The 15760-nt window shown below is 41.2% G+C and overlaps 1 protein-coding gene across 1 annotated transcript in view; it reads left to right on the forward strand.

Moving 5' to 3' along the window:
- LOC113406855 (conserved oligomeric Golgi complex subunit 6) overlaps positions 1 to 15760 on the forward strand; it is a 98681-nt gene that overhangs the window by 62549 nt on the left and 20372 nt on the right. Inside the window, exon 14 of the mRNA XM_026653644.1 lies at positions 15172 to 15303. Coding sequence (XP_026509429.1) covers positions 15172 to 15303 — 132 coding nt within the window. The remainder of the gene's footprint in view (positions 1 to 15171; positions 15304 to 15760) is intronic.

Consider the following 15760-nt stretch of genomic DNA (forward strand, 5'->3'; position numbering starts at 1 on the left):
CCAGTAATAAAAGGGTACTCGTGGGTCAGTGTATTAGTTTACCACAGAGTACAGACAGCCCCTACTTACCAGCCAGGCAAACTGGATCGTGTCATGTTAGGTTATTAAAACCCAAACCATCACATATTAGGTTTTTCAAGCCCCAAAGAGTTGGTCACTCACCCGCGTTCACTGGATACTTCAGGATCTCATCAAAAACAACGCTGTTAGCTAATCCTTAGTAATTAGTAATCTAACTAAATATTTATTTATTAAGAAAAAGAAATGAATTATTAGAAAGATTAAAAGCAGATAAAATACATTACAGTTGAATCAGAATATATGAGTCCAATTGATAGCAGAGATACTATGTCTGCTAATTCTCCATAAGTCTTTCAGGGCTTTCCCAAAACTAGCTTTTTGGGGATTTCAGTCTAGTGGCTCAAAACTCCCCCTGTTTAGACTTCAGCAGATTAGAGATGGCAGGATCATGCCCAAGGCTTCTCTTTTATAGTTAAAACAGGCTAGCAAGCTGACCGTCATTATTACCATGTGGGAATTTCCTTTGATGAAGAATAGGTAATTCAGACAGTTTGTGAATCTCCATTGTTAAACCAGCCACCCCTGCTTTGAAGTTTACCTTCTACTTCCCATGCATACACAAATAATCCAGTTACATTGATTTAGATAAGGTAATTGCTGGCCATTCATAATAACAGGGATAGATAATTGAAGACAATACAGGTAGTATCATTCGTTTCATGCAGTATATACACATCTTTGATCTGAAGGTTGATTGAGTACAGAATACAGACAGATGAAAACAATACCATCCACATTTTCCTTGATCTCTTATCAAAAACAAGTGAATGGGCTGGTGTCCTCAAGCCCATTTAACATCCCTTTAATACTCTCACACAATAGAATTGGCCTGACTACATTGCACTGCCCCTTGACATGCTTTTAAAGGTTACACACAGGTGAACTGGCCTGTTAATTTTAACCTGAGCTGGTTTGTTGGCGTCATGCATTCTGTTTCCAGTTCCTCAAAACTTAGGGGTGACCATTAGGTCATTTGTCTGTGCCAGAGTTCATAGGCCTCAAGCCTTATGCTAACTGCTGAAGCCAATGTCTTACAGGATACAGGCCTGTAAGTTCCTTGCATTACTGCTGAATATAATAAAAGACAGAATATAATGAAAGCAAGACAGTGAATATAATAAAGGCAAGCTAGCCCTATGGGCTACATTACTTCCATGTCGCTGTGCCTCTGTCCCACAGATACTTCCTGCAGTTCATTATGGGCAAGGACCAGTATGAGTGCAGAGTTCTTCCTTTCAGCCTTTTGACCACTCCAAGGATCTTTACAAAGGTCCTCTCGGTAGTTGCAGCCCATCTTTGACAGCTGGGAATAGTCATATTCCCCTACCTGGACAATGGACTCCTCAAAGTTTGTTCCTTCCAGAGATTCAGTCAGCAATCAACAAGGCCCCTAGCCCTCTTCCAATCACTGGGTTGTTGTCTCAATGCAGAAAAATCGACAGTGACACCTGTCTAGCATATCAACTTGATCGGAACCACCCTTGACTAGACAACCAGTGTGGCTGTAATAGGGTGCAGGCAGGCCCCTCTATCTTCTGCCTCTTCTGCACCCACAAACCAGCCAAAGACCTCTGCTTTGGTGCAATCACCCTTGCTCTTTATTTACAGTACAAGTTCCCACCACCTTGTAGCTACAGATAGTGTCAGGCAAACAGCCTCAGGGACTGTTAGCTTCTGCAGCCAGCAGGAAAGAGCAGCCTCTAGCTCCCTGACTCCTCCCTTTCCTCTCCCCTGGCTTCCTTCCTGCCAGCCTCTATGTAGCTCCTGGCTAACGAGGCCGGCAGCTGTTTCCCGTTTGCCACTTAGGCCTAGGCTTACTCAGCCAGCTCCAATTCCCCTTTCCTGATTGGAGCTGGGGTAACAGAGGGCTGGCTCAGGGTTACCCTGTCATAGTGGCATACCAGGTTTGTCATGTTGTGCAACTTCATTTCCTCTGTGCAGCAGAGCCCTTAGACCATAGCAAGATCTTGCCTTCAAATTCTAGGCTATGTGGTCACCTGCACATTTATAATACCCCATGCCAGACTCCATTCTTGATTCCTACAAAGCTGTCTCAGAACCATTATACTCCCAACAAGCACTACCTGTCTGAGGCCTGGTCTACACTAACCCCCCAATTCGAACTAAGATATGCAACTTCAGCTACGTGAATAACGTAGCTGAAGTCTAAGTACCTTAGTTCGAACTTACCGCGGTCCAGACGCGGCAGGCAGGCTCCCCCGTCGACTCCGCGTACTCCTCTCGCCGAGCAGGAGTACCGGAGTCGACGGCGAGCACTTCTGGATTCGATTTATCGCGTCCAGACAAGACGCAATAAATCGAACCCAGAAGTTCAATTGCTTGCCGTCGAACCAGCAGGTAAGTATAGACGTACCCTGAGTGAATGTTGATCCCTCAGAGAGTCCTCAGGTCCTTCCACCACTTGAGGGATTCCTCAGTTTGTGTGGGAGACCCATTCTCTTCCCCTACAAAAGTCATTACCACAGAAGCCTCACTGTTAGGTTGGGAAACTCACCTCCAAGACTTCATGGCACAAGGCAAATGGACTCCGCAGAAGTCATCCCTTCATTCAACCTATTAGAACTCAGGCAGTTGGATATGCATGCCTTCATTTCCTACCCAGGAACAGGAGTCATATAATAAAAGTTATGATGGACAGCAGGGCAGCAATGTACTATATAAACCACCAGGGAAGAGTAAAATCAAAGCCATTATATGCAGAATCAATACAACTTTGGAATAGGTGCATACTGCACTGAATAGACATCTTCGCAGTCCATCTTGCAGGTCTGGAGAACACTATAGCAGACACCTTGAGAAGACTTTTCTGTCAAGATTATGAATAGGAGCTAAGTGATTCTGTATTTTGGAACTTCTTTATCTTCTGGGCCATCTCAGAGAGCGATCTCTTTGCAACACTGTCCAGCATGAAATGCTGACTTTTCTACTCAAGGGGCGTTTTTGGTTGTAACTCTCTGGAAGTTGCCTTTCTCACTCCTTTGCCTCAAACTCTGCTACATGCCTGTCTTCCAACACCACTGCTCCTTGGGGTCCTGAAACAGGAAAGAACATCAACTTATTCTCATAGCTCTATCATGTCTGAGGCAGGTATGATTCCCGATCTGATTTGCCTATCCCTGAAGTCACGTCTCCACCTTCCCACGTTGACAGACCTATTGACCCAGAAGTGTGGCATCGTAGCCCTCTCCCAGTCTCTCACCACTACACTTCAAAGCCTGGATCCTCAGTGGCTCTTAGGTGTAGAATGGGATTGTTGTATTGAGGTACAATGGGTTGAATAGCAGAAAAACTGACATATAGAAGTTGAAGCAATTTCCAGTCCTGGTGTGACCAGAGGTCATTGTCCCCAACTGAGTCTCACCTCTCCGAAACTCCTGACTACTTTGTTACCTGGGGTTTTCAGAACCCCCAACTATTTCACTCCAGGCAGTGTCAGGAATAAATCCATAGGAACACAGCAATTCTGTCTGATCAGATTCATGCAAGTAAGCATGCAGTAAACTGCAGTTTATTAGATTTAAGCGCACACAGACATAAGCAATAGGTTTAGAACATCCCAGATATTTACCTAATATCTGGAACGGTATTGAGTAATTAACAGCAGGTTCGCAGTGGCCAGTTGCTCACCCACCGGGGAGAAAAGGTGTCAGGAAAAACATCTCTCAAGATGGCTTCAGAGGACTGCGCCCAAGTATACTCTATTAGCTGATCTTTTATAACTAACTTCTGCAAAACACATAGGTCATAATGACAACTACTGGATCATCACTTTTCTAACTTTCAATAAACTTTTAATATCAGAGGCGTCTAGATTCAAGGTTTTCCAACCACCAAGGTTTTCGGTCTCAGTTGTTTACTTGTCTGCTCCCTCCTCCCACTCTGAGTAGCAGAAACTGCCAGCTAGATTTAACCTTGCTTCTGAAAGCCTGTCTCCAAATTAACCCTTAACTATGTGGTATTCTATTTAATTAATTTAGAGTGGCTGAATGCACATTATATGGTTGCAATTAACTTGATCACATTCTGGGGTATACACACCCCTCAAATCCATGGCAACAACTTGTTCAATTTATCAGAGGGGTAGCCGTGTTAGTCTGGATCTGTAAAAAGCAACACAGAGTCCTGTGGCACCTTTAAGACTAACAAATGTATTGGAGCATAAGCTTTCGTGGGTGAATTGCCTCTGGAAATTTCCATTACATGTGTCTGACGAAGTGGGTATTCACCCACGAAAGCTTATGCTCCAATACATCTGTTAGTCTTAAAGGTGCCACAGGACTCTGTTGCTTTGTTCAATTTAAAAACTATAGGTTTGTCTTTGAGGTGTGTTTAAAGTCCACCTGGTGGCCATTCACCTACCAGCTGAAGATTTTTGTCTTTGTGACTCTATGTCCCCATCCTCACTTCATCTCTAAATTCTCTTGAGACTTCCATATCAATCAAGGCAGTCAATTACCTGTTTTTTACCACGATTTCAGACTTCACAGGAAAAAGCCAGTCATACTCTGGATGTGAGAGGAGACCTGGCATTCTATATTGACAGGACTAATCCATTTAGAGCCTCCCTTAGACTCTTTATCTCCTTCTCAGAAAGGATGAAGGGAGCTCACATCTCCATTCAAAGACTCTCTCTGAATGGGTATCAGGATGTATCTTGGGATGGTATAGATATTCTGGATGTGAGAGGAGGGCACAATCCACCTCTAAAGCCCTACTTAAGAAGATACCCATTATTGACATTTACAAGGCTGCCACCTGGTCATCTGTGCACACCTTCTCCTGGCACTGTGCTATCCTCCATGCTTAGAGAGCAAATTCAGCCTTTGGCAAGACTGTTCTATGAACTACTAAGTATATCTACTCAACACCCTCTTCCATAATAGAGACACTGAATAGGAGTCACCATAGATACAATAAGTCGAAGGAGAAGAAGTTACTTATCTGTACAGTAACTGATGTTTTTCAAGATATTTTGCTCCACTATCTCCTCCTTTCCCCTCTGCTACAAAGTCCTTGTCTTTCTAGACTCTGTGGTTGAGAAGAATGGGAGCAGCAATAGGTCCATCCCTCCTTATATACCCTCAGTCCAAAGCACAAGGTTGTGTAGGGCTTAGGTGCAGACCCATGCTGATGAAAAATCTCTGATCAGACGCACAGAAGCATGCATGCGTACACATCTGTAGTGGAGCACCCATTGGGACAAAATATCTTGAAGAAATCGTTACTGTACAGATAAGTAACTGCTTCTATTTCCCCCCTCCATTTTTATCAGTTTTATTTCCATGGAATTTTTCCAACTAGTCTGCTAGTACATACGTCAAAATTATACTGATGTAATTGTTACTTTTACTATTACTTTTATATTTGTACTATTACTTTTATATTTGCACTGTTGCTTCAATATTTATTCAGAAAGCAGTACTGTGATTTTAATTTTTTTACAATAAAATGAAAATTTATATAATAAAACTTGCCTAAAGTGACCAGTGAATACATGGTCCAGCAAAAATCAGTTTATTTATAGATGTTCTGTATTCAGTTCGGGCTTGGACCTGCAGACAGTTACACTTTATTATTTGTTGTCAGATGCTACCGGTGTGGTGCTCTGGTTGCTTCTATGTTGATATCACTCGGCTGCGTGCGTCTATTCCCTCTGTGTGCTGTCCCAGCTCTGCGCAGATAGCTGACACAGCAAACCCGACGAGAACCCCCAATAACCACAGAGTCCAGTAAGGTGCAAAGTCACTTCGACTAGGTTTATTGTGATCTCGGACACAATTGCAGTTCCCTGTAGGTTTCTGAGCCTAACTCAGGGCATACTACGAGAAAGTGCCTCTTGGCAAGGACCCGGCTCAGTGGCGGGGCTTTCCACTGCCCCCGTGGCCGGACAAAGACACCACCCCAGGGATACATTCTTATACACAGGTACAAACAAGTTACACATCACTCCTGATGTATTGAGGTGCAACCCCTTCACGTAACAAGGTACAACCTCCCTACGTAGTAAGGTGCCGCCTCGCACCTTATACCTGTTGGTTCGATCAAAACAACTCTATCCATCATTTTACCCTTTTGCCCCTGTCATTGGGATGGGTCGGCCTGTTCCATGTTATCTGTGGAATGTTTCGGTATAGTGTGTCTTGGTACCATGTTTATACTGTAACTATGCTAAGTGGATATATATTTATGCAAAATCAGCCCTTTCCTTGCCAGCTTCTGTGAGCAGGGCTTGCCTCTTGCTCACAGCTTAACTTTGCTTTATGTTAGCACAGTCTTGACCATTACTTTAGTTCAGGCCTCAGGCCTCATACTGAGCTTTTATCAGGGCCTTCACTTACTACATTATTCATATGCAGAGTCCTATTGATGGGGATATTTTCGGTCAATCTGTTAAGAAAAGAGTGTGTCTCAGGCTGTTCTTTTTTACAAATTAGTCTGTATTTTAATGTATTAATGTTTCGAAGTTTTCCATGTTAACCCTTCTGGCCCACAAGCCAAACGTAAAATTAGAGTCTGTGACTGATTCTAAAGAATAATAGTCAGCATTGCTCTTTGCATTTATTAGAATGTCATTTTTTAATTCCTCAAATCAGATTATCCTTGAACAAGTTTTGTTACAACCCTTGGTGAGCTCCCCATAGTGTACTCTCACCAGGTTGCTGTACTTGGATCCAAACCTCTGGATCCCATCTGTTGTTGACTTGCTAGGTCTGAGGAGTCTAAAGTATGGTTTTAGGCTCTGGGGCCCTAGGCGCACTCTCAAGGTACAGATCCTCCATCTAGCACCCTTCCCTGAGAGATGAAACTTTACACTGCCCAGTTCAACTGCATAGGCCTTGAAACAAGTACAGGCTCTGCCAAACATCCTCACTAGGTCTTACATGCTCCCAGTGCTCTGCTGAAGCTATGGATACGCTGCAGTTACTGTTTCACCCTTCAGGAATTAGAAAGCAAGAAACACACAGACTTTGCAAAGGCATTTCTAAACCAATCACACTTTTCATAAACACAGCACATGTGATCTACAGATCTGTGGAAAATAACCATAACCTGTATACACAACACTGCCTCAATTTCCACACCACCCTTACATCCCATTGGGTTTTGGTCAATGTCATTGACCAAGGAGGGAGGGATAGCTCAGTGGTTTGAGCATTGGCCTGCTAAACCCAGGGTTGTGAGTTCAATCTTTGAGGGGGCCACTTAGGGATCTGGGGCAAAATCAGTACTTGGTCCTGCTAGTGAATGCAGGGAGCTGGACTCAATGACCTTTCAAGGTCCCTTCCAGTTCTATGGGATAGGTATATCTCCATTTATTTATTTATCCCAGGACTCCTCTGTTTTTTGTCTCCTGGCTGCACAGCCTTGTCTTCTCACCCTGGTCTCCTCTCTCTCTCCAAATGGCCCGGGAGAGAACCTTCCTTTTATAAGTTTCTGTTCCACACATTTAGTGACTCTTCTCATTGCTTGGCTGTAGCAAGTGTGCAGACTGGTATAGCTGTACCTAAACTGCAGACGGATCATTGCTTAGGATGCTTCCAATTTAATGGAAGACCATCCAGCTTAGCAACTTCTGATTATTCTGCATTGTTAGCCCTCTGCTAACACCTCTTGGAATCCTAGTCTAAAATGGAGGTAAGAAGACAACAGTGAAGGCACAGTACCGTTTTACAGCCAAAATGGCTTTCACAAAACAAATGGAGTTTGCAGAATGAGAGATACCTGCAGATATATACTAATATATCACAACCTGCTTTTTGGTTTTAAATATAAAATGAAGTCTTACTGTATTTTGGAGAAATATTTTCATACTACACCAAACTAGGAAAATAGACATTCGTGTGCACTTCTTACTAGGCTCCGTAACAGAGCATTGGACCTTTGGGAAAATCCAAGGGCATTACAACCCTTGGGCCTTTTAAATCTGGGGGCTGTAGTTGCAGGTCATGTGGCTGCTTGGGATGGAGTATAAAAGGAAGTAAAAGCTAGGTCAAAAAGGAACTATAAGGAAGGATACATCTGCTCCCCTGCTGGTTGTCATTTGAGTTTCACCTTTATTTAGTGGATAACAAGCAAGCCCCATGGAAAGGGGCCTTAAAAGGATTAATATTTGGGGCTTTATTCTCATTCCTTGACAAATGAAACTGCCCACCATCTTACTGGCTAGTATTTGATAAGTACTTTCTTCCCCATGGCCCTTATCTTCTCTTTGAGTGATTCTGTAAAGGAGTCATAATCCTGTGGTATAAAGGGCTTATATCACAAATTCAGAATTGTTTTACTACAGGATCAAATAAGATAGAATATAGGCATAAATTATCAGTTTTCAGCAAGGCAAAATATTGAGTGGGTATCCCAAAGATAGGTTCTAGGATCGGTGGTATTTAATATACTTATCAATGATGGGAAAATGAGTGAGGTGGCAAAACTTGCAAATGAAAAGATTGTTTCATTTAGTTAAGACTAGAGAAGGTTATCAGGAATTCAAGAAGAACTTAACAAAGCTAGGTGAATGGGCAGTAGGATGTTGATTGAAAATCAGTATTGACATATGCAAGATAATGCACATTAGAAGGAATAGCTTGTGCTATTCATACATCTTACTGGGTTCTAAAATAACTGGAAACTCAGGTTAAAGACCTGGGCATCATTGTGACCAGCTGAATGAAGATCTCTGCTCAGTGTGTGGTGGTAGTAGTCCAAAAAGCAAACAAAATGTTAGTATGTTTAAACAGTGGGGTAGAAAATAATACTGAAAATATTATAATTCCAATATATAAATAATTGGTGTTCCCTTAACTAAAATTTTACACAGTATTCTGTATATCTTATCTCAAAAAGTGATATAGCAGAAATAGAGGGGTATTGTGAGAGGCAAAGAAAATGCCAAGGAATATGGAAACTCTTCCAAATGCAAGAGGACTGGCACTATTTACAGAGGAAATAAGCGTGTTATGACAGAGGTATAAAAATAATGAATGGTATAGGAAGTTCTACTATTATTGAGAGTACAGTATAGTATAAAAACTCTACTCTTTCTCATGATACTACAATAAGACATTCAATAAACTTAAGTCTAAAAACGGATACCATATTCATATGGTAATATATACAAATAAAATATTTTTAAGGGTTAAAGGAATTAAAAGTGTTAAAAATGGTTAATGGGGTTAAACCAACTGCTAACTGCCTCATGTTAGGAGGAAGACTCCCTTTATTGGCAGGTTATTCCATAATTGTCCCTACAGGGTGTTTTTCACATTCCTCTGAGTCATCTGGTTCGGTTTCCTGTTGTGATAATTGGGCACAGTAATTTACCCTAATTGTGGGATCAACTGTATGTAAAAGTTCATAAGATACTTATGGGAAAAGACAAGAAAGGGAGACAGACTGTATTAGTCCAAACAAAAAAGCCCACTGATATAACTTAAGAACTGTGTTAAGACCATGCTTGGTAAACAAGGAAAGTGTAGACCAGAAATCAGTGAACCAAAATTGGCGTGTCAGAAACTAGGCTTAATTGGTGGACAAAATGATGAGGGGGTGGACTATATTTCTCACCATTCCCTTTGTGGGTCCTGAAAGAAAGAGACTTCGGGAGAGAAATTGGCTATGAGGGAGCTTCACCACCATGGCTGTCACTCCCACCATCTCCTGGGACTCTGGGCCTTCGTCACCCTGATCCTGAGAGATGTCCTGACCAAACTGGGCCAGAAAGAGGGACCTAGATGTTATCACCATCTCTATGCTCCAGCTGAATTCCAAACACCATCTGGAATGAAATGGGATCAGACTTTAACAACAGCAGCAGCTCCAGTCCATCTCAGCTAGCTGCTGCTTCTCTTTTCACCAGAAGGACAGATATTACCATCTTTGTTACCATGTGAGACTGTCAACGAGGGGGGGAGGGGTTCTTTCTAAAAACTCCAGCTAAAGGATAAGGGATGTTGTTAAATGAAAGCCTTACCTAATTATTTAAATTTAAAATGCTTTAACTGGTTTTCCTCCTTTTTTTTTTTTTTTTAATACAAAGTTAAAAGGTTTTTTAAGGGAGTGTTTGCCATGGCATTAAGAGAGCTGAGGTCTCTGTATACCAAACCCTGGACCTTGTTTAACAATTTAATGTTGGACAGTGGCTGGATAATGTTAACACCTTTGGCCCATATATTCCATTTAAATTAATACAACGTGCATCTCATACACGGACCACTGGTGTGATCTAGTGTAGCATTTCCTGTGATTCAAATCAATTCTACATTGATTTAAAAAAATGCAAAATTGATGACATAACTATATACTCAAAATAATTTCCATAAAATAAAGTGCTTTGTTTAGTTGTAACTAATTTTCATTACCTTTGCAAAAGTTTAAAAATGCAGACAATCAGCTAAACATTTATACTGGAGCCTTTTGTTGATTTTAAGTTAGTGGCGAATGTCTTTTTTTTTTTTAATTAGGAGGGAATTACAGGATTATGTTTTTAATCATCCAGTTTTTTATTAATGTGCTTCAAAACCAAAGTGTGTGGAGGAGCATCCCTACCTTTTTTACCAGTTCATTGGATTGTGCTTATGTGCATGTACCAGCACACTGAAACTGTTTCTGAAAACGTTATGGTTTTCAGGAAAGATTATAGCACTAGAAAGCAGTCTCTTGAGCTTACAGTATGCCATTTGCTCAGGATTCAGTGCACATCACCTGGCATGCCCACTTGAGAATACTTGTTTGTAAAAGTAAAATGTGCTTATTGTTTTATTGTTTCTAGATTGTTTAACAATTTCCTCTATTTCTTCATTATTGCTTGAATTAATTATTTTAAAGGAACTACTATAAGATCTTAAGTCTCTTGATTGTTACGCCTTTTTCAGAGGATATTGAATATCCATTAAGTATATAAATGAAATAAAAATAATTTATAAAGCAATTAAAAATCACTTTTAAAACGTTTTAGGAATACCAGTAAGTAATTACTAAACTTATTTTTTGTAATCCAAATGAACCCTTTTTTATTTAGACTGTTTTTGTGTGAGAACTAGAAATAAATCTGATGTGGTTAAAATATAATTTTGATTATAATAGTCCCTGGATAGCTTAATTTATTTGTGGTTGTCTGGGGTCTACACTGGGGGGGGGAATCAATCAAAGATACGCAACTTCAGCTACGTGAATAGCGTAGCTGAAGTCGAAGTATCTTGGATCGAATTACCTGGGGTCCACATGGCGCGGGATCGACGGCCGCGGCTCCCCCGTCGACTGCGCTATCGCCGCTCGCTCTGGTGGAGTTCCGGAGTCGACAGTGAGCGCGTTCGGGGATCGATATATCGCGTCTTAATGAGACGCGATATATCGATCCCAGATAAATCGATTGCTACCCACCGATACGGCGGGTAGTGAAGACGTATCCGAAGTCTTAAACTGTTTATCTGGAGATTTTAAATAAACTGCTGTTTAGATTCCTGGAACTGCTTTCTTTCTAAAGGACCTTTCAATTTTTGTTAGTTACTGTTCACATGCTGAATCCAGATGATTAGACCATTTATTCGTGCCTATGCTCTATAAATTTGACTTAGGGCTCTTTTACACCACTTGCTAATGCTGAATTGGAAATGTACTTTTGCTATAGTGAGGTAAATAATGCAGAATGACTGTCTAGATTAAACTGAAATGTCGAGTCTCACAATATGGATGCAGTGCTTCCTGCTTTGATAGATCTACATTCTATGTCTAGTAGTCTGTGGAGAGAACAGAATCACATTTGAGCAATTCTTGATCTTGAGTACTGATGTGCCCCACATTATATTAGTAAGTAAAAAGTGTCACTAGTACATAGAGCTACCAAAGTGTGTTTTTCTCAAGATACCATGAGTTCAGGATTCTCGCTCTTTGGTCCTCATGAATTCAGTATAAGTTATGATGAAAAACCCCTAGCTCTTAAGATTTTTGATCCTATGTGGCACATGTGGGCTTGTTCAAGAGCACTGCACTAGTGAGCATACTTCCAGTGTCTCTGAGGCTCCAGTTCTGTGGTCAGCCAATAAAAGTTCCCAGCAGATTCAACCAACACAGTTTCAGTTCTTGCTGGAATCTTTTTTCTGTTTCTTTCCTGCTTCTGTTCAGGCTTCTGATTTGGCTTCTCAGGAGCTGTAATATTGTACATTGGTAACACATGTAGATCCTCAGCTTGGTGCCTGAAGATAAGTAAATCTTGACCTGTGGAGAGTATAGGCACTGGGAAGTTGTCTTGGTTCCCCAGACCAGGCTTGAAGCATTGACACCTATGGCAAAGTTTGGTAGCAAGGGATCTTCTCCACAGTGCATCAGTTGTGTGGGTCTTTCCATCCCCACTCAATACCAAAGAATGTCTCCTAAGGACAAGAGTCTATACAGAAGCTCAGTGTCAGGGAGTCTTTCCCATGCTGCCTTGGCTTTTGTATGTCAGAGCCAACAGATTGGTTGAACAACAGGGACTTTCCCAGCACCTCCTGGGTTCAGCACATCAGCACTGTCAGAATAATGCGTTGCCAGGGGACCTTTCTTGCACTTCCACAGGGTTCCTATCCTGAAGAAACTGTTCAGCATCGGTCTTCTCCATGCCTTCTTGAATTCAGTGTATCAGTGCTGGTGGAGCAGTTTAGAACCATAGTCAGAGTTATTCAATCCCTATGTATCCTTCTTTATGCCTCTGTTTGCTCTGTCCTGGCAGATCAAAAGTCTAGGAATTTTGGATTCTTCCTCTGCTATTCTTGTGGTTTAGTACCAGAATAACATGGATGCTCAGAGCCCTCAGGATATCAGCATTAGAATCGCATGTGGCTGGTGGTATTTGCACTGTTGAAATGAAGTAAGCAAGCTCCTTGGGAGTATTGGCATATCCTTGCCTCATTGGCTTTCTGGACTGTTGTCATTAGAATTTGGGCACCTTTAGTAGTTTGAGCCCTCATATTGTGTGGTTTCTGGTGTTCCCTGCACATTCATTGTTTGGTTTTAAATGCCTGAAGTCCTACAATGCTTTGCACTGTATAAGCTTTGCCACATTCTCCTCAACTCTGCACCTGCCAGTGTGTGTTCCCTTGACCCACGGTAGTGGGAAGATTCTGTGGCACTAGTTCATACAGGCACTCCCACCTCCTAGCAAGGATGTTGACACTTGCATCACCCAACATATTTTGCTGACCTTTATGTGAATGACTTTCTCATGCCCTGAACAGAGTTGTGATTACTAAGACGAGGCACAGGCTGCTTCTGTCAGTGCAGTTAGCATCCTTGCCTTCTGGTTATCTCAGAAAGGATTGTTAGTACTGGGGTCTTCTAGTGTGGATTTCATGCCATACTGATGCCCTCAGTCAGTGTTCTGCCTCTTCCTAAGATTACTACATCAGTGTGTGTGTATGCCCTAAGCTCCAAGATTGTAGGTAGGTAGGTGGTGTGGGTCAAGCACCATTTCATTAGCAGCTAGTTGGGATGTTTCTTGATGTCTCAAGACAGCATCAATATTTCTGGCCTAGTTGGCTCATGAGAGGTGCTTTGGCTCTTCATTGCTCCCATATCTACAAGCCCTGTGGTAGACAATGCAGCCTTGTACTGGAATGCCTGTCTGGACCTATCAGTGGAAACGTGCTTGAATTCCTGTTTGGACACATTGCCCCTTGAATTTCAGATAACACTATTATACTTTTTAGTACAGTATATGTCTTCCCTTATCTATTGGGTCACTATCAGGATGCTGGAATTACTGAGTTCAAATTAATGATTCTAAAGTTCCAACGTTACAGAGCAGACGTTTGGAATAAGTAAGAGCTCTGTATGTATGGCTCATCCCCAAACTCATTTTCCAGATTAGAGATTGAAATCTCTCCACTCAAACAGTGGGAAGCTCCAGAGCTAACTGCCAACATTGAGATGGAATTTTGAATACTGAATTCCATTACCTCAATGGGTCTTGTAGTTTCCATGGCACACATCCAGTATAGAGCTCCTTAGACATGATGTCTCTGAGTAGATGGCTCATGTCCTCTCCTGGTCTTTTCAAAGCCATCTACCAGAAAGGCTTGCATTTTCAAATGGAATAGTTTTGTGATGTGGTCTGAACTGGTCCACATTAATACCATTACTGGTGATGTTCCCTTATCACCAGAAAAGTATTCTGTATAAAGCTGTCAGAAAATCAAGATTAAGTTGAAAGATGGATGAGTCCCCTGAATATAGTTTAGGTTTCCATTGGTAAGTTCATAGAATCCCTATACATTTCATTATAATTTCAGTTGGAAAGCTAAAGTGGAAGAACATTTGGGCTATACTCTATCAAGAAGAATGTGATCTAAATTTTCTATTTGTTCACTCTGTTACCAATAGCAGGTAGATATTCACAGTGCCTTAAATGTTTCCTAAATGTACAAATTATGAAAGCTTATGTGCAAGATCCAAGAGAGAGGAAAATTGTCCTTTCTTAACCAGAATACTCCCCCTTTTTGGTTCTGATTTTATTCAAGAAAGTTCTGTTATCCCAGCTTCTGTGGGGGACTTGTAGCGCACTCATTGCAGAATTTTGTCCACTTGATAGCCTCTGTTCCTCTGATTACTTTTCTTCCCTGGAAACTGTACAAGGTGTCTAAATTATTTGTCCATTATGAAGAGCTGTATAAATAGCATGATGGGCTATTGACTGACTTCCAGCACTCCGAACTTCAATAAAAGGACTTAAGTTTATATTACTTTTCTTCTCCATTTTACAAGCCACTACAGATTTTAATTTTGCCAATTTCTTGAAGCACCCATGATGCATGTTGCTGAATACTAAGTTTAATGCTAGATATGACTGAGATGTTAGGGGAAGGTTGGTTTTGTTTACTGTCAGTAAGTAATAAGTGATATTGTAACGCTGGGAGTCATAGGCAAGTATATTTTGGAACAAGTTATAGATCTGTCCAGTGTCAAAATATTGAACTCCATCTCTGCTTGACTGTGTGTGACATTTCCAGTAGCTGATTGGTACCTAGTAACATGGATACATACTGCTTATTATTTCTTGTGAATATAACACAAGTAGGGAATAAACTATCTGTTGTCTAGGTTGAACTCCCACCACCGGATCTTGGCCCAAGCTCTGCACTGAATCAAACACTCACATTGCTACGTGAGGTTCTGGCATCCCATGACTCATCTGTTGTGCCTTTGGATGCGCGTCAAGCTGACTTTGTACAGGTATAGTTTGTAGAGTTCATTTGAACACAGAGAAATATGCACATAATTTGGTCTCAATATAAAAAATACTGAAGAGGCATGAATTTGGTTTGCCAGAAGCTGGGAATGGGTGACAGGGGATGGATCACTTGATGATTACCTGTTCTGTTCATTCCCTCTGGGGTACCAGGCATTGGCCACTGTTGGAAGACAGGATACCGTGCTAGATGGACCTTTGGTCTGACCCAGTATGGCCATTCTTATGTTCTTATGGTTTTTGTCTGCAATTGTTTATAGGCTTCCTCCCGCCCCCCCAGATTTTAATACTGATAAGACTGTGGCTAATAAAATGGATAGTTATATTACAGCATGGAATGTCCTCTTACAATATCCACATTCTATTATCCTATTGATAGTTATTTTTTTTTAAATTTTTTATATATATATATATATATATATATATATATAATATATACTA

This window comes from Terrapene carolina, unplaced genomic scaffold (assembly GCF_002925995.2).
Source record: "Terrapene carolina triunguis isolate 2854851 unplaced genomic scaffold, T_m_triunguis-2.0 Scaffold142, whole genome shotgun sequence".
In the NCBI taxonomy this organism is placed as follows: domain Eukaryota; kingdom Metazoa; phylum Chordata; order Testudines; family Emydidae; genus Terrapene; species Terrapene triunguis.